The 26,106-nt window shown below is 44.2% G+C and overlaps 1 protein-coding gene and 1 long non-coding RNA gene across 2 annotated transcripts in view; one reads left to right on the top strand and one right to left on the bottom strand.

Annotated features, from left to right (window-relative positions):
- The first annotated feature begins 2,492 nt into the window (after positions 1-2,492).
- On the top strand, positions 2,493-19,884 carry LOC114616848. Its single transcript, XR_003710704.1, has 3 exons — positions 2,493-2,552; positions 14,270-14,308; positions 19,829-19,884. It is a non-coding gene; the product is annotated as an uncharacterized LOC114616848 (long non-coding RNA).
- The window catches only part of Rpia (ribose 5-phosphate isomerase A), a 24,241-nt gene continuing 2,688 nt past the window's right edge, over positions 4,554-26,106 (bottom strand). Inside the window, exons 2-9 of the mRNA XM_028762306.1 lie at positions 21,929-21,989; positions 20,322-20,377; positions 14,087-14,146; positions 12,573-12,637; positions 11,708-11,776; positions 10,915-11,056; positions 9,967-10,066; positions 4,554-5,497 (exon numbers count right to left, since the gene is read on the bottom strand). Coding sequence (XP_028618139.1) covers positions 5,403-5,497; positions 9,967-10,066; positions 10,915-11,056; positions 11,708-11,776; positions 12,573-12,637; positions 14,087-14,146; positions 20,322-20,377; positions 21,929-21,989 — 648 coding nt within the window. The 3' untranslated portion in view covers positions 4,554-5,402. The remainder of the gene's footprint in view (positions 5,498-9,966; positions 10,067-10,914; positions 11,057-11,707; positions 11,777-12,572; positions 12,638-14,086; positions 14,147-20,321; positions 20,378-21,928; positions 21,990-26,106) is intronic.

Raw genomic sequence — 26,106 nt, 5'->3', positions numbered from 1 at the left:
ACTTAGCTAAGTGTCTTCATCAAAACTTCTGCGTGAGAAAAACTAGAGCTCCCAACCACAGCGATCGCTGACTTAGAAGCTGAAAGAATGAAGCCTTCTCACTCAGATGAAGGTGTGTGTCATCTCTTTGCCAGGTCTCCTCTGTCTGCCAGAAACACAGTAAGGCCACAGGGGAACCCTGAGCTTACTCAACTCAGAGAAGACCTATGCAAGCCTCCAGAGGAGTCAGTGGCCATGGCAAGCTCTATGTGGCATTACAGATCTCTACTCTCCAGTACTATAGCCTGTCACCATGTGGCTAGTAAGCCCTTGGAATGTGGCCATTCCAGGATAAAATCCAAAGCAAAATACACATATACATATTTGAACATGTAACTAAAAAAAGAATGTAAGATACTGTTGTTAAAATAGTATCTTAGAATTAACTATTTTGGCTGGGCAGTGATGGCGCACGCCTTTAGTCCCAGCACTTGGGAGGCAGAGGCAGGCAGATTTCTGAGTTCGAGGCCGGCCTGGTCTACAGAGTGAGTTCCAGAAAAGCCAGAGCTACACAGAGAAACCCTGTCTCGAAAAACAAAAACAAAAACAAAAACAAAACAAAAAAAGAATTAACTATTTTGAAATTGGTTTCACCCCTCTTAATGTGGTGACTAGAACATCTTAAATCATGTGACTGACATTTCCACGGGTGATGTCATTGATTTGGAGCCCTGCTCCCTGTAGGAGCTTGCCCTGTGAACGTCCCTTACAGGTTTGCAAAGACAAGGGAGGGAGGGCGCATCCTCAGCACCGAGGAATATGGGCCCATCTACAACGAAATACAGGGATAAAATCTTAGGAACTTGGGGTCTCATCAGTGACAGGAGGCTGGCCTCGCTCTCCACTAAGACCAAAATGAGCATTAACACACTGGCCTCTTTGAAACTCACATGAAGATGCCAAACCATCACCTCAGAATGTAGCTCTGTCTTCAGAGGACGTTTGTGAGTCACTAAACTGAGCCTGACAAGAGATGTCACCAGCTAGGAATTCAATTCCCTGAGGTAGCTACATCCTTTCCCTTCTTGCTGCTAAGTCAAACTCAACATGAGAGGGTTTCAACCTGAATGTATTGTATTCTTCAAACTGCGTAGTACACTGTAAAGGAAACAATGGAGTCACCTTTACCAGGAACACCTCTCCTTCCATCCCTGACGTATGCCGCCACCTAAGCCCAGCTAAGCATTGTTTCATCTCTAAAGCATGGCTGCATGTTTACCTGCTGAGGCCCAGTGTCCAGCCCATTGCTAAGCTATAGTGGAGTGTTTTGCAATCCTGTGATTCAACCCAGTTACTAAAAAAACACAATAACACTGTACCTATCAAAACATCTGATTACTGGGTTAGTAGGGTGCAGGCTGATGCAATCCTAAATCTGGTTGCATCAGCTGCGGAGTGACAGGAAATAAGCAGTGAGGCATCTGAGGGCACAAGAAATTGTTGTGGTCCCAAGGAAACCTGAAGACTGAAGCCATAACATAGGGTATCTGGAACCCTACATCATCTACCCCAGTGCCCGGTTCACAGCAAGTACACAATGCCAGTTAATCACAGGTATGAAGAATTGCTAATTCAAGGACCAGGCCCTCTGGATCTCAAGAAAAAGGAATAGGTCTCAGATAGCACAATTGGTCTGGCTCTGTCAGGCCCTGGGGTGGCTACCAGGCAGTCTGACATCCACACCTAAGCCCTGGTCCCTTTTGTGTGAACATAAACAATCCAAGTAGCCACTAGGCAAGGCCACTTTTTGATCATGACCAAAAAAGCAAAACCCCTCACATTCATACCTGAACATTTGTGAAACAGGAACACCACCCAAGTCATAAAAAGGACCAAGAAACAGCCCCTGATCCTGGCTAATCATGGCTGCTTTCCTACATTCCCAAAGCTTTTGGCCTCCCTCCATTCTTCTTCCCATGTAGTTAGGATTTTGAAGAGGCCTGCCCAAAGATTCATTCCTGCTTCCTAACAGCTCTTGGTCCTGGGCAAGTCCTTATGAACTGTGACCAGGCACAAGAACAGATCCTCTGAGACTTAACACCAAAACATTCCAAAGGCTACTCCAGCAAGCCTTCATGTGGTGGGTCCATGACTTGACTTTGGCTAAAGGGAACTCACAATCCCCTTTCCTGCATTGTATCTATGGTGGTCATCACCTCTAATTCATAGAGAGCAGAAGGACACAGAGAAGCTGGGGAGAGACAGTGTTGTTAAGCATCACTTCTGTGACTGACAGACTAGACAAGGGACACTCTCCGACTAGATTACATGCAACATTCTATTCCCTCCTTCCAAAAAAAAAAGCTCAACAATACAGAAACAAACAGAATTAGCCATGAGCACACAGGCACACACATGTGCAGCCATTCACTAATTTGATGCCTTGTAATTCATTACAACTAATAGGTACAATCAAGGAACAACGTTAGGCAAAACCCTACAACTACCCAGAAGTACAAGCAAGGCCAGGAACCAGAAGTCTGCGCTGCTTTCCTGGATGTGACCGGAACAAGGTATTTAAACTGAGCCTCACTTTCTCACTCTGGAAAGTTAAGGCACACAAAAAGACAAAAAGGAGCTACGGGATGGTGGCAATGCTCCATGGCAGTGCCTGGCAACAGGACAACTTTCCTTCCTCACTGTGAGCTCTGCCAACCCCGAGTCAGGTCTACCCAAGTCCCCATGATTCTCCCCATGGCATCCTGCCATGACTACAAACCTTCCCCAAAAGCCAGACTCAAGGCCTTAGGAGATGGCTCAGGAGTTAATCTAAGATGGCTCTGTTCTTACAGAGGGCCCAAGTTTGGTTCCAATACCATACCACACAGCTCACAACTACCTGTAACTCCAGGCCAGGTTCCAATACCCTTTTTTCACTTCTGCAGACATTCATGTGTACATACTCCTACACAAAAACACAAATACAACTTTCATTTTGTTTTGTTTTTTTGACAGGGTTTATGTAGCTCTGGTTCTCCTGAAACTCACTATTTAGACCAGGCTGGACTCAAAAACTCAGAGATCTGCCTGCCTCTGCCTCCCAGTGCTGTGGTGTGTGCCACTACACCTAGATATATAAATATAGCTTAAAAAGTATTTTTAAGCCAAACTCCAACTCGTTCTACATGCCCAAAGTAAAGCAAATACTAACAGAAACTGGCTTAGCTCACTTATCCCTTAAAAGGTCACAATTAGTAATCCAGTGGGAAATCTTTCACTTTAATTCAATCTTTCATCAAAATTTACCTCTAGGCTGCCCTTTGGTGCCTACCAGGTGTTTTGTTTTTCTCTATCAGAAGAAGAAAAACTTAATTAACATTCAAATGCCCTAGTTTGGTCACAGGTGTCAAAGCCTGTGAAACCAACAGGAAATGTATCTGTGAACTGGAGCAAACAGGTGTTTCTGAAATTGTTTATCTTTATCCACACCACACTTGCTGGTTTTGAAAACTTACTTTATCAAATTTCTTATCTCATTCTGCACAAAAGTTACTGATGAACCAATTAAAAATAATGCACTCCTAATACCAACAGCCTACGTCGTAAGGCAACTATTTTTAGAGATTACTTTCAGAGTAAAAAACAGAATTAAGTAAGTAGGAAAAATGCCTTTCTTTGCTTGCTTCTCTTCTAGACAGGGTTTCCATGTATAGCCCTGGCTAACCTAGAACTCACTCTGTAGACCAGGCTAGCCTAGAATAGATCTACCTGCCCCTGCTGTGAATAAAGGCATGCAACACCACACTGGGCTGGAAAATGTCCATTTAAGGCTCAGTCTGTTAGGTCCAGAAAAGGCTGGGTCCCTGCTCAAGTCCCAAGGAACGGTGTTCACTCCAAAAGAACACACAAGTCGGCACATGATGCAATCAGCAAGAAGCTTTTACTAGTAAACCAGCATGCTGGGACTCAGTCTAGGACTAGTCCTGGTTAGCTTTTATTCTGAGACTTGATTCAGCAAGAATCTGCACACCAACACATCACAGAGTTCAAACTTCAAAGCAGAAGGTAAACTGAAGAGCTGACTGCTAAATACCATGCAGAGTTAGCATGGGAGGAACCAGGGCTCACTGCACAGGATGTGTAACACAATGGACTTGTGAGGCCCTTGTCAACCATCACTGAGCTGGTCATGGCCTGCCCTCCTCTATGAAGCTTTTTCTAGGCACTCTGATGTTTACTAGGCAGTTTATCTAAACTCGAGACTAAGGGAAACAAGAAAATTCCAGTCTCTTTTAATGCTCATCAACTCCCATACAACCCAATAGAGCCGCTGGGAGTGAACAGGCCTGTGCTCAGCTATACTGCCCTCACTCAGACAGAGAAAACTAACACCACAGCAAAGGTCTCTAGAACACGCTGTCCTTGTTTCAATAAAGGAGATGATAATCTGTCAGAAACAACAGAAGCATTTACCTGGTCTGTCTCAGATTCCCGAGTGGATCCCACTTGTCTGATATAAACTAGCTGAGAAAAATTGATTCCCATCATGCAAATTCTGTAGTAAAGACAAAGGATCAAAATGGCACAGTAATGTTTATTTCAACCTTCAAACAGCACAAAGAAGTGACAGCTTCTGATACCAAATCATACAAGGGTTATTGGAGAAACAAAACAATATTAACATAAAGAAAATCATTCAAACAACAAAAAGTGCTTCACATTTCAGACAATGTTGTGCGCTGCCAGCAGGCGCTTCCACCAGGGGCTTCCAACAGCAGGACCAAAGCAAAGCCAGGATCCGACAGAAGGTGCATTCTCACCAGGGAGTTTATACCCAAGTCACTACAGACCCCACTGCTACACTCACAATTCCCTAGACCTGATCTTAAAATGTAACTGGGATTTGGGAGTGGTAACAATGAAAACAACCTCAAACAGAAGAGTGTGGCAAGAAAGTAAACAGTAAACAAGGTTTCCCATAAGGCATCAGGAGACCTGCTGGCTGGCTGGCTCCTCACTGCATCAGCTTAGAAAAATGTTATTTCTCAGCAAGCCCAAAACTTCAGAAGGTTAACCAGCAGGTCCAGTCAAAGCTTTCAGAGACAGTCCTGATCTCTTATTTTTATTTATACATTTTTTTTGCTTTTGGTAAATGTTTCATATAAAACATAAAATCAAGTTCTATTTTATAAAAAAACTGAATATTTTAATAGTAAAAATATATATATTTAAATTTCTTTTTAAAAAGACACATAGCAATACTTCATAAGACTGGATTTAACTACCCCACCCACCACGGCCAGCCGTCCACTCTGGCACTGTGGACAGCTACATGAAGGTACATTAAGGCAAAGGCTCCTGGTGAGGCATGTCCACTGTGCCTGGGCTGGAGACTCAAGGTGAGCACCCTGCTCCTCTCAGGGTTAGAAGGGCTTCTCCCTCACATTCACTGAGCCATCCTGCATCCCAAAGTAGACTCTCTCTGCCATGTTGATGAAAAGGCCTGTGTCCACCACGCCTGCAAAATGAAGAATAGGTACATTAATGTCCAGCTTCCAGCTTCCCAAGACAAGGCAAGCATCAAGTGTCCCTGAGAGCAAACAATACAAGCTAGCATCAGACAAAATACAAACTGAAAGAAACCGGGATTATCTTTGTTCCTTCCTGGCACCTCTTCCTTCCACTACATAATGTCTTGCTCTATGTAACCAAATGTGCCAGCTTCATCCCAGCACAGACCCTCTGTACAGGCAGGCTGTCCCCTTGCCTGCTGCTCATCCTCCTCAGTGTCAAGGTTGGCAGCTCCTCATCCTCCCACGTGCCTGCTATAGAGACCTCTAAGACTAGGCCATGTAGATATCACTCCTCCCAGTTATGTTCAATCAACTGCCATCGTTGAGTCTTCCTCAGAGTAGGAGAGATTCACAAAGCATACACCTGACAAAGGAGTCACACCAGAATACAGTTCCTCAAGCCACTATGACAACCCAACAGGAAAAGAGTAAAGACCTAAACAAGCACTTCTTAAAAGAAGCAAACTCAAAAAGCATTCAAGTTCACTAGTGACAGGCATGAAAGACTACTCAATCACCAGGATGAGTAGCAGCAGGTGACCAGAATGTGGAGGCACAGACAGGAATACTCCTGAAGCCTGCTGGCCATCGTCCAGCTCCTGGTTCAATCAAAGAGTCTGACTCAGAGAAGACAGCACACAGCTGGTTTTTGCATATAACATACATGGGTGTACATACACGCACTTGCATGACTCGCGCACACACACCCGCACACAGTAGCATGAACATATCACCATACTGTTTGCGCACACATACTAGCAATGAGAATTAACTAACTATATACGCCTTCACTGAAGATGTTCACACATACACATACATTACAGTGAGTTAACGCTGGCCAACTATCAAAGAAAATGGGAGTGAACCTAGTGTGGAGGGAAACTGGGACCTGCACTGGTGCTCGGGACTGGTAAACTGGCACTCTTATGTGGGGAGCAATTTAATATCATCTTGTAAATGAGACTAATCTTTTGATCTGGTACTTCCATACTAGCACAGGATGAGAAACGCAAATGACCACTAACAGGGATCTGGTTAAGTAAATTGTGTTACACAGCCACAAAATTGGAATAACACCGTTATTTTTTTTAAAGACTTGTTTATTTTATGTACATAAGTACACTGTAGCTGTCTTCAGACACACCAGAAGAAGGTATCAGATTCCATTACAGATGGTTGTAACCACCACATAGTTACTTGGAATTGAACTCAGGACCTCTGGAAGAGCAGTCAGTGCTCTTATCCGCTGAGCCGTCTCTCCAGCCCTCAACATTTTTTTTTTTTAAACTAAGGTCAGGGGCTGGAGAGATGGCTCACCAGTTGAGGGAACTGACTATTCCTCCAGAGGAGCCAGGTTCAAATCCCAGCACAGACATGGCAGCTCACAACTGTCCATAACTCCAAGATCTGACACCATTACACAGATATGCATGCAGGCAAAAATACCAATGTACATTAAAAAAAAGGTAATCTTATCTCTTGGGAGTCAATATGTAATAAGCTAAGAAGAGAGAGGACGGAATACACCTACGCATGATATGCTGTTACTGGAGTAAGGAATAAGGCAGGGGAGTTTTGACTTATGTTTTTGTGGAAGATCATCTCAGAAAAGGCCATACAATTCCTTTAGTAACACTAGCTATCTCCAGACAGGGTAACTAGTTGCCTAATGGGGAATGCAGGGGTTGGGGTGGGGGGGGGCACTATTTACCCATAATATTAAACAAGGTATAAAGGAACTAAGGATAAATTAAAATATCTGTGGACAGCCCTCAATGCACAAGCCAAATGGAGGTTGAGTCACTGAAGTATGAAGGCCCTTGCACAACTGCCTGCACAGCTGGAGTTTTCTGAGGATGGACAAAGCAGTACTCAATACTCACTCTGATCAACGCTTTTGTAGCACAGCCTAGAAGCTTCAAACTGGCCCCAGAGAAAGTCAAACACACTTCGAATGCTATAAGGAAATAGCAGGGTAGCTGTCTAAGGCATGATTCTGGAGCCTCAGATTAATGAGGTGCCAGGAGTGACTGATCCCCTCACCCCAAATAAAATCCAGAGGAACGTGAAGAGCATTGTGAATGTGAGCAGAGGCAAGACCCAGTGAAACATGGATAGGGACTCTTTCCTGAGTGTTCCCCTCGTGTAAATGAACCTGGGAAGAAACAGGAAAGCTTGCCCATCCCTTGCCCTGGAGTTTGTCTAATCTAATAGGCAAAAAGTAAGAGAAAAGGAGAGCCAAAGACAAACCAAGGGTGGACCTGTGGTAACAGTCCACCTTCCTCACTCCACGCTGTAACTCTGAAGTCACAAGTACACAGATTCCTCATGCTTAGGAAAAGGCAAGGCAGGCCCCAGGAAGAGCAAGAGAGCCCCCTAGTGGGCACATCAGGAACTGGCCTTCCCACTCCACCCTGGGTCAGTCTGCATTAACAAGGCAAGTGCACTCTGCCTGCTAAGCATGGCCTCCATGTCATCATCCTCATGCCTTCTTGGCCTTTCAGTTAGAGAGGCAACACTAAGCAAGGGAGTAATTCATCTGTTTCACTTAATGAATGAAAGATTGTCAGAAGACTAAAGACGGTCAGAGGCTAGACTTGGAAGAAGTAGCTGCCTTATTACACAGCATATATTCAAACTATTCTCATTCCCAACTGGCACAAATAACTTACAATCTAGGAAAAAAAAGAAAAAAAAAACAAAACAGGCAGTGTGTGGAAAAAAAGTGTGGTGGAGCAAACACACCTTTAATCCCAGCGATCAGGAGGCAGAAGCAGGCAATCTCTGTGTTCAAGGCCAGCCTGCTTTACAGAGTGAGTTCCAGGACAGCCAGGGCACAGAGAAACCTTGTCTCAATAAAATAGGTGGGGGGGAGGGGTCAGTGGGCACTGAGGTGAGGTTTCATGTAGCCCAGGTTGGCCTTCATTATGCAGCCAGGGAAGTCTTTGACCTCGGATCATCCTGCCTCTACCGCCAAAGTTCCAGGATTACAGGGATGTGTCCCTGTGTGGGCACAGTCTAGTGCTTGCTTAATGGTGACAGCAGTGCATCCTTTCTCCTAGGGACTTTAATCTCCCAGCACTGTTTTAAGAGGTGAGCTAATTAATCTTTACAATGACCCCACAAGGTAGGGACTAGTTTTGGCCCTTTTTAAAAAGGAGAAACTGAGGCACACAGCTATCAGCTAGGGGATCCAAGTTCATTCTGCTAGAGCATGGCTGGGTTAGAAGCTCATCCAGGCAGTCTGCTCCCAGCATTTGCTCAGGCACTACCCAGGTACAATTTAGACTGCCCCTCAGCACTGTGAGAATGAGGCCTTTCAAATCACCTCCTCCTGCAAATACCCTCCTACGAGCTCTGACCTGCCAGACTTAAGCCTGAATGCCAATTCATCTCTATCCAGCTCACCCAACCTTCCCCCGGGTAGGCAGGGCCTCAACTCCTACCTGATTATCCCTTGGCATAAAGTCTATGCTTACATCATACAGCCTCACCTGAGCGAGTGAGCATTCAAGTCAGGGTCTTAGAGCTGGAGAGATAGCTCAGTGCTTAAGTGAGCATACTGATCTTGTAGAAACCCACGTTCAATTCTGCGCACCCATGACAGAAGACCCACAGCTAGCTGAACTCTAGCTCCAGGAGATCAGATGCCCCCTTCTGGTCTCTATGGGTGCCTGCAGTTAAAAGTACATACTCACATAATTAAAAATAACACAAATCTTAAAACTTCAGTGTCAAGAGGCAGAAAACCTAGGGCTCACACCTTGATGCTGTAGTTGTTGGCAAACCACTTAGCTTAGCTCTTGGCCTGTGTGGTCCCCTGTTAACTACCTCATCCAAGTGGGAATTTAATAAAACTTTAGAATGTTATACACTGTCTAGAAGATGTGATGACAGTGCACAGATCAACACCACATCTATGAAACTGCCCCACACCTAACGAAGTGACCTCTGTGAATTAGACTTTTGCTATTTCTCCAGCAGAAGCAGCACCTTCAGTATCTGCAGGCACGGCTTCACACAGCCTTCCCCAGGTTTCCACCAGTTCTAATCTAGGACCAATTCCATGTAGTACAAGCATAGCCTATGATATGTAACCAGTGAAGGTAGATGAACTGAGTCACTTCCCCCACAAAGGTCGAAGAGGCTGCATCAGGCTCCTGGAAAGGGGAGGGGGTATCTCCCAGGGATGGTGACCTTATTTCAAAGCAAGCACCTCTGACCTTCCATCAGCTCCAAGGCTATCCCAATTCAAACAGACTATAAAATAAATACATATCAGTACTATTACACAAACCAAACCTCAGACATGGTATAAACTAAGCACTATTATGCTGCCTTCTGTGGCCTGAAGAGGGGGTGGTTATGAAGGGAAGTCACTGGGTGACTGTCCAGTGAACTCCACCCAGCTTACCTGGAGTCATTTTGATAGCTGTGTTCACTTCACTCCATTTATGTACCCGGTCAAACTTCCAGTCCAGGATAAAATTCCCATTATCTGTCACCACAGGCCCCTAGAAGACAATTTTCCAATGACCAAGGATGAAAACACAGGTAGGCAAAAGAAAGATGTCCCCCACTCCATGCTTCCTAGAAGGTGGTTCCATAGAGCAGTGGTGAACAGGCCCTCTGGAGTCCTACAAACCTGGACGACGTCTTAATGCCACACAGGTACACAGTTAAGAGGAGCCACTGACTGCTCTGAAACTTGCTTCTTGAGTGGCAAAAAGGGGGACAGAGACGCAAACAGCAACGGGTCAAGGCAGTGATGTTTTCAACTTAGCAGAGTGAAAACCAAGAGAACTGCCCGCCAATATCACTACATCAAAGCTTAGCATGAGCCCCAGCAGTAAGGTAACATAAGGGTGCATGACTTCCACAATGCCTTCTCCATCAGCACGTCTCATTAAAAGGATGGGCAGACTGACAGAGGTCAGATAGGTGAGGGGACAGAACGTTTCCTCAACACTGGTCCCTCAGGGGGAAGAGACACCTCAGTATGGGCCTGCTGAGACATCCCCTTCCCTCATACCTCACCACACACACCTCCACAGAACATACTCTCTCTTTCTCTTTTTATAAAGACATCATCTAGAGCTTCCCAAAAGACGGTGTTTAGAGGCTGTTTAGAGGCTGTACTGAGCAGTACAGACCTCAAGTATCCCTGAGGGATGTCAAGAAAGAACCATGCCTCCTTCTATGGAGGAGACTAGGGGTTGGGCACAAGACACACACACACACACACACACACACACACACACATACACACACACACACACACACACACCCCGAAGGCCTCAGGGCCTGACACAGAAAAGCAATAGACTGGGTCAGGTGCTCGGAAACCTCCTTGGCCACTTACTGCCTTGTTGACTGCCATTCGAAGTTCTACCTCACCCCCAAACTTCTGGGTCACAGCTCGGCTCACTGGGACATAGGCCATTGGGATGACTTCAATAGGAATTCCCTTGTGCCACCGATCCCCAAGGTTCTTTGAATCTTTCCTGGAAAAAAACAAGTAAGTTCAATATACAAAACCAAATTCAGGCTAGGGGCTAACTAGACAGCTGGAGGGGAAAGAGATCAGGACAGTACAGGGGAGCTTCAGAAATATGGGCTGCTTTACACTTAAGAAGGCAAAAATGATAAAAATCTGCTCTGATGGTTTGCTGGCTAACCTAGGTTGCCCTTGTACTTATGGTATCTCCTGAGTAAGACAAATGCAGATATCTCTTCTAACATGCTCAGAAAGTGCCTCCTCTCTCAGGCTCCTTGAAAGAAAATCATCCTGGTCAAAGACTGAGCATAACACAGTCACGTGTAGAAAAGCCTGACCCCAGAGGAAGCAGGATGTGCTGAGTCACCACCTGTGGACAGGGCTTGGCTGCTTCCTGAGGTTCCCTGCAGGAACCTAATGAGTAACACATGCAGGAGCTCGGCCTGGACACTGCTGCCTCCCCATCCCCAAACATGAAGAGCCAGCTCCATGCAAGAGTGCTGTGGTGCTGTGGTAATCAGCAGGAGTCACTGCCTGGAATCCTAGAGAGGAGGTAATCCTTCCTACATTCCTGCACAGGCTTCCTCCTCTTACTTGGGGACAAAACTTGGAAACCCATACACATTCTCAGCTGAAGAGCAGAACCCTGGAACAGTACCTGAAATCAGCAATCACAATGAAGCGACTGGCATAACCAGCCACGATCTTCTCCTGGGTCAGGCAGCCTCTGACAGGAAAGAAGGACGTAGAGATTAGAGAGAGATCATCCTCATTTGGGAAGTAGGATCAGACCTGGGAGTCCCAAATGTGTTCAATCCTGACACTTAAAGAGAAATTTGGCTTCCATTTTTAAAGAGCCATCCTCAATCCTATAATGCTACTTTCTAGAAACATTTGCCTGTGTCTGGTAGAAACCTAGAAAGTAAACAATGGTTCTATTCAGGCCAAGCACTTCCCCTCCAACAGGCATCAAGGAAGCACTGTGTTAGGGAGATAACTCGACATGTCCTGAATAGACAACCAGTTTGGAGCACCTGCTCTGTGGACTATGTGACAGCACAAGGCCAGGGATACTGAATAACCTGGCCTATGGGTACTCTCCCTAGATAAATCACCTCACACCTGCAACAAGGATTATGTAATACAGTTTAAAAAAATAAAATGAACGCTGTGTCATTCTAATAAATGTTTCCAAATAAAGGAAGAGCACCCCCCCAAGTGATTAGAGACTTCACAGCTTTAACACAAAAGGCACAGACCTAACAGTCTAAGCCAAGAATGTGCTATGTGTGTGTGTGTGTACACAGAACAGCAAGACAAACCATCTCACAGGCCCAGGTTACCTGTCAGCAGGTGGGCACTAATGATCAGAAATGCTAGGGTGGCTCAACGGCATATGGTATCAGGGTGCTGACAGAAGAAAAACTCATGTGTATCAGAACAACTGTTTACTCTGTACTCCATTTCACTTTGCTAAGGGTTAGCTGACAGTCTCTTTAGCAACCAAGTCCCCACACACTCACCCGCCACCCTTGATGAGATTGAGCTCAGCATCCACTTCATCAGCACCATCGATGGCAAGGTCAATCTGGGGAGGGAGGGAGGCAGGGAGAGAGGGAGAGAGGGAGGGAGGGAAAAGCCTCATGAGCGGAGACACTGTGCGACCCCTGACCAAGCGGTGATAGCTCATCAGGTTCTCAGCAGCTCCATTAGGCAGGCCCAGTATTTCCATTCAACTGACCAAGAGACTAGGGCCCCAAGAAAGTAAGGCGCTTTGCTGGAGACACAAGGAAAGGAAGCAGAGGGCCTAATGCAGTGTCCAGTTCTTAACTACTACATTTGCTTCCTTTACTCTCCATTTAAGACACCGCAGTTAGGGGCTGTCCAAAGGACCATAAACAAATAAACAGCAGGACTGGAGCATTCAATTCCCAGGGGAGAGCAAAGTTCAATAATGAAAGAACAGAGTAAAATCTGTCTAATTCCAAATCAGGACTAATGTGGGCAGATATAGGTAATTTCAAATTAACAAGAGTAAATGAAGAATCTCCAAAGATGACAAACAGTCAATGCACTCTTGAACTAGAAACTATTTGTGCCCACAGAACTCCCCCAGGAGGTTCTTCCCAGTGTTTCACCATGTACTCATGGCATGAACTGCTAGACCCTGTCAAATCCTCACTCCATGCTTATTCCAGTATGCCTAATTACTCCAGAAAGTCTGGGCAGCACCCATGTATGCCCACATACCCATAGCTACTATTTTCCCCTCCAAAGATCCTCTGTTGGCCCTGCCACGGAGCCTGGGCAGCTAACCACAAACCTAGCCTCTTACTGAAACACTGCTCTAGAGCCTTAAGGACACAAGTTATAATTCTGCTTCTGCGCTTAAGCAACTGACATACCCTTTCCATATCTATCCACTGTGATAGTTACAATACTCACTGTCAAGATTAAACTTAGCCCCACACCTAATGACAGCTCAGGTGTTCCTGGGGTGACAAGGGGTGCTGCTCACTCTCCACAGCTTCAGACTCTACTGGAATATCCTTGAATTTTCCGCAAATATTAGCTTTAATTAGCTTTCAAGTAGCCACAACTGCCTAAGATATGACTTTTTCCTTAGCTTAGGTATGAGTTCTGCAGGCTGGCTCACTTATGAGAAGGGAATTTCAGGAAACCACAGACCAACTCTGGAACTGTCCATTCCCTTTACTATACCTGTACTGAGCCCTGAAGGTTAAATCTTTGGGAAGCTAAACCTGTACTATGCCTACACTGCCACTTCTTTGCTTGTAAGTTTGGTCAGAATTAACACTCAAGGCCCCAGAACAAAAGTGAATATAATTGGCTAATGTCTGGTCCTACTAAGATAGCTGGAGCCCATGAACAACTAGAAGTCATCAAAAAAAGGAGAAAAAGACAGTCAATCTCTCAATATCTCTCTCTCTCTCTCTCTCTCTCTCTCTCTCTCTCTCTCTCTCTCTCTCATTCACACACACACACACACACACACCCCACTCACTCACTCACCCACCTCTGGGTGTTGATCCAGGTCACTGAGGGTTAAGCCATACTGCAAGATAAGCTGCCTGGCCTAGGGAGGACAGAAAAAGACAAACAGTCATTTATACTGAAATGTGGCAAAGGGCTGCAGAATTCTTGTGACATGGGAGATCTAGCCCCACAAACAGCAACAATGACTGCTTCTTCATTGCAGGAGCTGGAACCATGCAGCACAGGGGAACCAGTTCCAGAGGTAAGAGCTGCCCCTCTCCGACTTGGGAAACAATACCAGAGTGCTCCTAAAACTTCTAAGAATACATTTGGGAGGCTGAGATACACAGCCAATTCAGACTTAGCCTGAGTTATAACAATAATGCCGCCAGGCGGTGATGGCACACACCTTTAATCCCAGCACTTGGGCGGCAGAGGGAGGCGGATTTCTGAGTTCAAGGGCAGCCTGGTCTACAGAGTGAGTTCCAGGACAGCCAGGACTACACAGAGAAACCCTGTCTCGAAAAACACACACACACACACACTCACAAATGCCCTGTCTCAAAAGACCAAGGACTGAGAATGGAGCTCAGTGGTACAGCATTTTCCTAGTACATCAAAGGCCGCAGGTTAGATCCCAGCATGGGCAGGGCAGGAGATCCATGAGGTGGGTGCAGGACCTTCAAGAATAGAAAAGTGAACTCCCAGGGAACTAAGCAGATCCTCCCCATAGCTTCCTTCTTTGCCTCAGACCTCTCCCTCACCCACTGACACCCAAAACACTCTCCCAGAAAACATGTGCCAGATCCTCATGGCAGACAGTGTTTTCCTCCCTCCTGTGGGCCCTCTTATATCCAGGGAAGCAGAGGCCTGCAGGCGTTATGGCCAGCAGGAAAACCATCAGGGAAAGATAAGAATGAAACAATAGAGCTGGGCGGTGGTGGTGCACGCCTTTAATCCCAGTACTTGGGAGGCAGAGGCAGGCAGATTTCTCAGTTCGAGGCCAGCCTGGTCTATAGAGTGAGTTCCAGGAGAGCCAGGGCTACACAGAGAAACCCTGTCTCGAAAAACCAAAAAAAAAAAAAAAAAAAAAAGAAAGAAAGAAACAATAGGGCTGGAGAGATGGTCCAGTGGTTAAGAGCACCGAGTGCTCTTCCAAAGGTCCTGAGTTCAATTCCCAGCAACCACATGGTGGCTCACAACCATCTGTAATGGGATCTGATGCCCTCTTCTGGTGTGTCTGAAGACAGTGTATTCTAAAATAAATCTCTAAAAAAAAGAATGAAACTCTGTTCAGCTCAACTTAGTTGGCCATCACTGATTCAAATTTCCATAGTCTGACACCAGACCATGTATTTTAGCCATATTTAAGCAAGCACAATTTTTTGGGGAGGGGAGAGGTTCTGATAACCATTAACTCAGTCTCATGAGTATAACAGAATGCAAGACTTGTTTACCCTAAAATTCCTTAAGGTACACCCAGCTTCTTTCATAAAATTCGGTACTGTTGAGTAGAGATAGTGCCCAAGATTTAGGGTCTACAGACAATGGCTGAGATAAGCATAGTGCCTGTGGGTGTCAGGATTGGCCTAGCCATAAGATAACTAGGAATGTAAAGTACATTCTTGCCCAGCATTCCTGAAGAACAGGTAAGGATCTTCTTCCTTTGAAGAGACAAGCCTGTATGTTTGACTTTTCCTGGCTTCTCTGGTGCTTATCTTATGTAGAGGACTTTTTGCCCTCTATACTACCCCCTCCCCATTCCTGCATGTCAGCTCCCAATACCTAAAAACAAGTTCTACCTGGGATTCCCCACCATCACCATAACTACACCTGGCAGAAACACAAAAGCTCTTTCTATCAGACAAACCACCCACAGCCACCACACACTCTTAAGATCCAGAGATGGCAGCAGGAACTAAGGAACAAAAAACTTATCAACAAAGACAAGATATCAACACCTAGAATTTCAGTCATCCCAAAACCAGATCCCTAAGTACCAGAGTAAAAACACAGTAACAGCCAGGACAGTCTCTCCAGAGCCCAGCTACTCTACTACAGTAAGTCCTGAGAAAAGCAATATGAATGAAGCACAAGACAAGGACTTCAAAATGGCTGTTATGAATATGATGAGGGACCTTAAAGGAGATATATAAATCCCCTTCCTGTTAAAAGTCCTGAGAGACTAGGGATACAAAGGACATACCTCAACATAATGAAGACAACAAACCCAAAGCCAGCATCAACTTAAATGGAGAGAAACTGAAAGCAATTCCACTAAAATCAGAAACAAGACAAGGTTGTCCCCTCCCTCCACATCTATTCAATATAGTACTTGAAGTCCTAGAGCAATAAGACATCTGAGGGAGATTAAAGGAATACAAATTGTTAGAGAAGTCAACTTATCTTTATTTGCAGAGGATGACAGTATATATAAGTTACCTGTGAAAATTCCACCAGGAAACACCTACAGCTGATAAACACTTTCAGCAAAGTAGCAAGATACAAAATCAATATATACATAATCAGTAGCCATATATACAAATTAGTATCCCATATACAAATGAGAAACAGACTGGGAAATAAATCAGAGAAGCAGCACCTTTCATAATAGACACAAAAAATATAAAATCTTAGGGTAACTCTAATCAAGCAAGTGAAAGGCTTATATGACTAAAAAATAAGTCACTGAATAAAGAAATGGGAAGAAAATATCAGAAGCTCGTAAATTTGTAGGATTAACATAATAAAAATGCTTTTAGACATCCTACCTAAGGCAATCTAGAGATTCACTACAATTAGGATCAAAACTCCAACCCAATTCTTCACAGATCTTAAAGGGGTAATTTTCAGCTTCATATGGAAACAAAAAACCCAGGCTAGCTAAAAGGACTGCTGAGGCTATCAGTATCACCATCTCTGTTCTCAAGCTGAACTACAGAGTTATAGTAATAAAAACATGAACTACAGAGCTACAGTAATAAAAACAGTGTAGTTTTGGCATAAAAAGACATGTTGATTGACAGGATTTGATTAAAGACCCAAACATAATTCCACACACCTATGGACACCTGATTTTTGATGAAGGGACCAGAAATATACACTGGGTAAAAAAGACAGCATCTTCAACAAATGGCGCTGGTCAAACTGGATGGCTCCATGTAGGAGAATCCAAATAGATCCATATTTATCACCCTGTACAAAATTCAACTTCCAGATGAGTCAAAGACCTCAATTTAAGGCCAGACACACTGACTCTGATAGAGGAGAAAGTGGAAAATAGTTTTGAACTCAATGGCACGGCAAGAGACTTTCTGAACAGAATACAATTAGCACAGGCACTAAGATCAACAATTAATGAATGAGACCTCATGAAACTAAAAAGCTTCTGTCTGTCAAAAGATACCATCATTCAAAGCAGAAGCCTGCAGAACAGGATAAGACTTTTAGCAACTACACACCCAATAAAGGACTAACATCTAAAATACACTTTAAAAAAATAAAAAACCTGGACATCAAGAAAACAAATACCCAATTTTAAAATGGGGTACAGATCTAAAACAGAGAATTCTCAAAAGAGGGACCACAAATGGCTGAGAAGCTCTTAAAGAAATGTCCACCATCCTCAGTCATCAGGGAAAGGCAAATCAAAACAACTCTGAGATTCTACCTTACACCTGTCAGAATGGCTAAGCTCAATAACACAAATGACACACCGAGGATGTGGAAGAAGGGAACACACTTCCATTGCTGTTGGGAGTACAAACTTGACAGTCATTGTGAAAATCTGTGAAGCAGATCCTCAGAAAAATGGTAATTATCTACCTCAAGATCTGGCTATACCACTTATGGGCATATACCCAGAGGATGCTTCATCCTACCTCAGAACACTTGTGCAACCATGTTCATTACCACTCTATTCGTGAGAGACAGGAAGTGGGTAAAAGGACCAACAGATAAAGGGGTAAAGAAAATGTGGTACACTTAACAGAAAGGATTATTACTCAGCTGTTAAAAATGAAATGCACAGGTAAATGAATGAAGCTAGAAAAAAATCATCATGTTAATATTGTTTCTGGCATATGTTTTGTTCTTTGTTTTCTTCTTTTATTGATTCTTTGGGAGTTTCACATGCACCCAATCACATTCCTTCCCAGATGTTTTTCCCAACTCGTGACCCCCTACCCCAAAACAAGTAAAAACATAAAAATAAAAATATAGGAAAAAATCATCCTGAATGAGGTAACCCAGACCCAAAAAGACAAATATGGTTTGCATTCATTTATATATGGATATCCCAAGTCTGGTGTGACGTTGGTGTGGACAGAATGACATGGTTCCAGCCCCTGGGACAGAGCCAGTGGGCCATCAGGCATGAGCCAGAGTCCAAGGCTGTCCTGGGCATAAGGCTTGCTTGTATGATAATGTACATATTTTACATTCCTCCTCTAAGGAAAAGTCCTCCCTGTTAAAGATGACTCCAGGATAATCAGAGATAGCAGCAGTCCGGGAGACAAAGGTGTGGCTAATGTCTTAACAAAATGGTAAAGGCTAGGGCCATCAGGACAGCCCTTAAAGCTGTGAAAAATAACTCTAAAAATATGGGTTCAAAAATGTATAATTTCTCAAAAAAATAAAGAAGCAATATGAATTATATGAGGGGCTTCATGAATCTAAAGGAACAAAAGCAGCTAAACTGTGTGCTTTTTTTGTCAGAAAGATACTAGGAAAAGAGGTAAGAAATCTAGGAAGTGGTGATCACAGGAGATCCCACCCAGTTAAATTTGTTTGTGCTTACAAGGGCAGACAGACTCCTGAGTTCAAGATCAGCCTAAGACAGAGTTAATTTAGGTTCAGGTGTGGTAGAAAAGGTTAATTTCAGGAAGGATCCCCACCCAGTTAGCTAATTGTCTATGCATAAGAGAGGCATTATTCTCTAAATTCTTTTGCAATGTTAAAAGAAAATATGTGTGTGCTCTCTCCTAAGAATCAAAGGGCTGGAGTCATGGGATGCTGATTCATAGGATAATCAAAAGGAAACCTGGAGTAAAAGATTGGATTGATCTGTAAAATAAAAGACTGGGCTTATGATCTGCTAGAGATGAGCTATCCAGAATCTTTTAGAATAGCAAAAGAAAAGTGCTTGGAGAATTGTCTTGAGCAGAACATAGAAAGAGCTGTCTGGAGATTTCCAGAGAAAGCAGATCAGAGAGAAAGAAAGCAGAACAGAGACAAAGCAGGCTAGAAAGCTGTCTTGAGCAGAGCATAGGCCGACAGCTTCAACCCTCAATTTGACTTCAAGTTGTTAGCCCCAAACACCCCTTCTCTCAGAACCCCTCTCCAAGCCGAGGCTGGTCCTCAGCATGAATGTTAGCTGTTAAGTCTTTGTTAAAAAGATTATAATCCGTATAACCACAGAGTATAGAGTAAGAGACTGGGGATGGACTGGTTCACCCTAGGAAGGGGTAATAGGGTAGTTATGAATGCATTGTGAGGGTTTGGGGGGGGCTGAAACAGGAAGATCAAGTGGGGTGGGGAGAGGTAGGGGAGAAAGAAGAACAGATAAAACTATGGCTTCCAGCTTCTTCAGTGTTTCCAGCTCTCCCACCTGTATACAGCCACTGTGGCAATACTCTACTTTTCTTATAAACCCACTTGTAAAGCAATTGTTTCTCTTGGTTCTTTCTCTGGAAAACCCACACTGAGACAGCCACTGGTGGCTAGTATTTTATAAAGTTAGATGAAAACAGAGATTCTCAGTCTACTTACTCTCTTTCCACAGCTCCTCTGCTCTTTCCATCCAGCTTTGCTACTGCATAACCCAAGAGTGAACTACACTTACACTGGTATCGCCTCACAAATTCTGATTGTAAAGTTCCCTTCATCCCTTAACAGGATATAGTCCCTGAGGCTAAAGACCACGCAGCTGTCTCTGTATACTACGAATAATGCCTAACTCATGTGAAAACATCAAAGTAAATGAAACAAAATACAATTACACCCCCAGCTGGGCATGGAGGAATATGCTTTTAATCTCAGCACTCAGGAGGCAGAGGAAGGAAGATGAGTCTACATATCAGGTCAGCCAAGGCAACATAGTGAAATCCTGTCTCAAAAAAATTATACCAAAGAACAATGCTTGGTCAGCTCCTCCCCTGAGCCTGGCTCCCTCAAGGAAACCATCCAGGATAACAACACAAAGCTGGAGTACACATGCTCAGGAACCCAGAAGACCTGACAGCTAAGACATGGACAGGGACACGAACGTAATGTACCTGGAAAGATGTGGGGATGCAGATGAGGTCCAGATTCTCTTGCTTCACCCTTTCAGCTGTGGAGACAAGAGTCACACTGGTATTGTTCCATTCCCCACGATTGATTTTCTTATCACACGTGCATTTCTCAAATCCAACCAAAGGGAAAAGCCCTATCTCCCACTGATGACAGCTGCCTCTGTGGACTCTAGAGGGTCTGGGAGGCAAGTAATGACCACAGGAAAAGCTGTTTCAGTGGTACTGCTGCTGTGTGTCTGCAATTTGCTAAGTTGTATACAACTTTTAATGCAGATAGCCCAAGAGGTAAGTTATGACTAACACCTCTTCTTTGTACATGAGGAAACAGAGTCACTGTGAGGTCAGTTACCTTGGTAGTCACACAGCTAACCAGTGGCTGGAATGTGGTCCTTAGTGGCCTTTCTTCCCTTTTCCCTTTTTTTTTTTTTTTTGGGGGGGGGGGTTTGGTAGGGTAGGGGGGGCGCAGGGTTTCAAGACAGGGTTTCTGTATGTGGCCCTAGCTGTCTTAGAACTCTTTAGACCAGGCTGGTCTTGAACTCAGATCCACCTGCCTCCCCCAGTGCTGGGATTAAAGGGCTGAGCCACCACTGCCCTTCTGACTCTCAATCTTAGCTACAATCTTATATTGCCTTTCCAGGAAAACATCAGAACTTCACTTTGCATTTATTAAGAAATATAAGGATCTATAGGCCCCAGAGGATGACTAAAGGTTGAGAGAGGTACATATTAATTTTAAATTTTAAAATTTTAGAAAATCTTAATTTTAATGAGTCTTAAAAAGCTGTCCTCTTAAAAATATCGTCTTTTTAATCAAGTCTTTCTCTTGGAAGGTTTAGATGTTTACTCCTGTGAACCCACAGTAATTCCTGTGACCTAAAAATTCTCCATACACAGGGTTAAAGTAGGTAAATACTGGACAAAAAATCTCTCAATCAAGGTCCCTGTAATGCAACCACTTCCTGATCACAACAGGAACCTGGGTTCTGCCTCCTAGGCTCTGACCCTTGGCACCTGCCAAAGATGGGCATTTGGGCAAGCCTCTCCCAGGCTTCGTTTTACCAACAAAGAGCAGGGCTGTCGAACCTGTTGAGCAGCCACCAGAGCTGATAATGCCTGAGCCTTTCCTAAGTACAGAGAGGACCCAATCAAAGTGAAGTCAACACCTACAAAAACCAGCCACCAACTGCAGGAGCCTCATCCTTGTCCTAGACAGGACACTGAGACCTCAATTTGTCTAGGAAACACACAGGCTTCAGAGGAAACCTGAGACCAATACAGAAACCCTGATGAGTGTATACCATCATATTCTGCTGGGGCCTCACCTGAGTCAATTTCTCCCCTCTAGCTATACACAATAAACACAGGCATCGCCTCCCCAAAATCAGCTATAGAGGACCAAAAATTCCTCTTTCCTAAGAACAGAAACACTCAACTAACCTCAGATGAACAACATGCTCTTCCCATCTCTACCAGGCCGAATGGGAACTAAGACAAACGCCACACCTGTGCCCATTCCCGCCCCTTCTTCCACCTCCTACTCCCATGAACACACAAGAAACACTTAGTACAGTCTAAGAATGAGAACATACCTATTCGTTGCACAGCATGGACAATTGTAGAACCACTTCCAATTCCCAGCACTTGGTTATTCTGCCAAAAAGAGGAATGGAAAAGCAAAATTCATTACTACAGTAGTTTTACTCCCTTGGTCCAGCACTGAAATCATGAACAACAGTTCATAGCACAGGTGCAAGATAGGTACTTGTGCCTACTTTGCAGACATGTAACCTTGAACCTCAAAGCTGTACTTTATCCTGCTATCCCAGACAGAGTCCTTCTCTCTCCTTTCTGACACTAATACCATCCCCATTCACCATTCCCCCATGTACATGACAAATGAGTAACTGGTGGCTCAATTTACACCATGACAACCCCACAGTAACTGAAGCTGCCCTCACAGAAATGGCCTGCAAGTAATAGTGAAAAGATTCCTGGCCAATCTATGGGAGGAAAGAAAGGAAGAAAGAGAGAGAAGAGAGGAAGGGAGGGAGGGAACAGCTTAGGTAAGCAGGGCAAGTCGGGCCTTCTAGTTTTGTTCTCACACCCATCTTCCCAACTGTAACTCAAGATTGCTCAGGGATGCATCAAGCCTACCATCCAGAACTCTGCCCAAGTCAGCAAAAGAACAGGGTAGAGAGATAGAATAGGAAGTGACTTCAGAAGTAAATTTTCCTTCTATCCAGCTAACACCAAGGGGTCCTACTTTTCATGGGAAGAGAATGAATGCTTAGGAAGTCTTCATGTGCAGAGCATTTCCATAGTAAAAATCTGGACTGGAGCCCTGTCTCTGTGAGCACTAACATGTTTAGGTCCAGCCTCGCCCCAGAATGCAGATTATAGTGGTGAAAGCATTTTACTCAATGTAGCTATACTAAGAAGACACAAAGCAAGCATTCTGGCCATCCCCAAGGCACTGATGTGAGCTTTGATTTTTGCTAGGAGGGAGGGAGGAAGAGAGAGACACATAATTAAGCAATGCTGGTCAAACTCTGCTCTGTTTGATCACTATGATGGTTAAGATGTCTGTTTCAAAGACATCCTTATTGCTGGAGGAAAACCAGCATGAAATGACTGCTCCTACTTACGGGGTGACTTCATCACACGGCAATATGTCCCTAGCTTCCAACACTAAGCCTGCCATCCTAAGAAAGAGAAGATACCTATGGCTAGATGACAGGACCACAAAGAAAAACCAAAAGGGGACACTAACTATCAAAACCAATATGGAGCTTCCTGGAACACCCTACTTCAGGCTATAGCAAAAGCAACAACAGAGCAGCAGCTGACACTCAACACTGCCTAGAATAGCAGTTCTCTGCCTGTGGGTCTCAAGCCCTTTGGGGGTCAAACGACCCTGTCATAGGGGTCACAAATCAGATGTACTATATATCAGATATTTACATTATGGTCCATAACAGTAACAAGTTACAGTTATGAAGTAGCAGTGAAAAATAATTTTATGGTTGGAGGTCACTACAACATGAGGAACTGTGTTAAAGGGTCACAGCATTAAGAAGGTGGAGAAACAATGGCCTAGAAGACCCACACTTGCCTTCCACCAAGAAGTGATACCAAGAGGACCTACACATCTTAATAAGCCAAATTTGACAACCACTTCTACGACCAACTAGCTCACTTGACAGATATGTGCAACAATGCAAGAAAAAAACTGAAGATTTTGAAGCCAAAGATGAACAGATTTCTTCAATAGAAATGTAGCACCTGCCTGTGTAACTCAATCCCACAAGAATGTGTGCAATTTGACAGCTCTGAGGAGGCTGACCTCAACCTGTAGAAACTGTTAGCATATCTTGTCCATAAAATTTAATTTACTGTGTTCTATGAGATTCAACTCATCATTACCCTACATTATACAATAAATTCTAGTCTTTAAAAATTCATTTCATTTTATTCATGTCCCATTAATTTAATGAATTGAGTAAAATATTGATATAAGAACAGTTAATGTCCTTATCATGTTACCTTACAAAGAAAATTATCTTTTAGCCCTATCCCCCATGCACACAACCTCACTTTAAACACTTCAACGAGTTAGATTGCTGAAAGAACACTATTTCTTAAATTTCTTGGAGTGGGACAACTATTAGCAATTCACTTGGCAAGGGAAAGACTATTGTGAAATTTCCTCGTAGGAGGAAGAAACTAAACTACAGCTAAAACATCTCATCCCCGAAGCACATAACCCCAGTAATGTGTAAGGGTAGGCCCCACAACCCCATGCCTCATTTGTTCCTTCTTAAAATTAGACTAAATCTAAAACTAAAAGATGAAAGAATAACCAACAAGTACAAGGAATTTAGAAACACAAATTAAATCCTGATGGATTTTCTGTTTCTAGCTGGGCCTCTTCTACCTACAGTAGACTTTACCCATCATTTTCTGTGGGCTTCTGTGGCAGGCAGGGGGCTCTCTTCAGATTATTGCATCAGGAAGTTCACAAGGCAATGTTAAAAGCACTTCAAATAAATGGTAGCACTGTACAAGCTGTGGGATTTTTAAACAAGGGACAGAGGGAAATTCTACTTTTGCAGGGAAATCCTCACTTAAGCTTTAGAAAACCACAGGCACTTAAACCCAGGAACTTGAAGTAGTCATCCTTGGCCAATCCAGTCTTGTCAGGAACTGGCCTGCGGTCCTGCCTGTTCACCAAGTAGCTGGATGGTCTCCACATACTGGATGCTTGACAGTGCCACTGTGGGCAAACTTCTTGCCTGACTTCACTATTTTATCATGAACAGCAGCAGCTCCTGGGACAATGAGTAAGGGTCTTCCCACGGTTTCTGTTGAATTCTTGTGGAGATGGAGTCCTCAATGCTGACAGCAAACAGGCCATCACCCTTACTTGCACCAGCAAACGGGTAGAAGACGGGGTTCTGGAGACAGGACACACAGTAGGATTTCTTTTCCTGGGTAGAAACAGCCTGCAACAGTTGGCTGCAGGAGAGTGGTGAGCACTAGGAAGTGAGGGGACTCAATTTCTGTGTTGTTTGCTTGTTTATTGAGATAGAGAGTCTCGCTAGGGAGCCCTAGCTACCCTGGAACTATGTAGATCAGGCTGGCCTCAAACTCAGAGATCTGCCTGCCTCTGCTACCAAGTGATGGGATTAAAGGTGTACACCACACCCAGCAATTTGTGTTTTAAATCTGGTAGAAGCCATCACAGCCAGCAATGTATGTGTTTTTTAATCTGGTAGAGGCCCAGATTAACATACTCTTCCATCCAAACTCACCAAATACACCAAGAGGCTCGGCCTACAGAGCCAGTCTTACAGATTTCACCTGCCAGGACACCCTCAAGAAGACAGCACACCTAATAAAATCATCAGCTGCCCCACAAACTCAAAATGCAAGGGATTCAAGTAAAGTAAAGGAGCCTAACAAGCTATTTAAAACAGCTAAATATCAAGGTGTGAAGTGTCCAAACAATGGTGAACACCTCCATTTCTTAAAGCCTAGGTAAACTTAACCTGACCTTCACATTTGACCTAAGGCCAAATCTGATTACCAGACTCCTCATTAGCTCACAGCACTCCCAGCAGTCAAGTAGCACAAAGGCTAACTTAGTACATCAGACAGGCTCTGTTCTAGAAGATGAACTGCAGGGGGCTGCCAGAATGACAGACCCAGGAGTGAGTGCCCTCTCCAAAACCAAAGTGGTGAAAAGCTGCCTGCAAACTGGCCCCACAGCTGATAGCCCTTCTAAAAGAACAGCAAACAGGCCATCACCCTTACTTGCACCAGCAAACGGTGCAATGATAAACAGCAGGTCATCAAGTCCAACAGGGTAATCTCACAAATCTATGAGACTGGCTTTGGTGGGCTACACCTCTTGACATATTTGGTGAGTTTGGAATAATATGTTAGTGAAACAGGTTTCTACCAAATTAAAAACACAAAATTGATGGGTATAGTGATACACCCCTTTAATCCCAACACTAGAAAGGCAAAGGCAGATAGATCACTGTAAGTCTGAGGCCAGCCTAGTCTACATAGTGAATTCCAGGGCAGTCAGGAATACCTAGAAAGACACTGTCTCAAAAAAAAAAAAACCCTACTAATAATACTGCCTGCCCACAGTGGTGGTGCACGCCTTTAATCCCAGCACTTGGGAAGCAGATGTGGGCAGATTCCTGAGTTCGAGGCCCACCTGGTCTACAGAGTGAGTTCCAGGACAGCCAGGGCTACA

This window comes from Grammomys surdaster, unplaced genomic scaffold (genome assembly GCF_004785775.1).
Source record: "Grammomys surdaster isolate TR1022 unplaced genomic scaffold, NIH_TR_1.0 133, whole genome shotgun sequence".
NCBI lineage: Eukaryota > Metazoa > Chordata > Mammalia > Rodentia > Muridae > Grammomys > Grammomys surdaster.
Note: the sequence above shows the minus strand (reverse complement) of the source record. Positions and strands in the feature narration are given on the sequence as shown.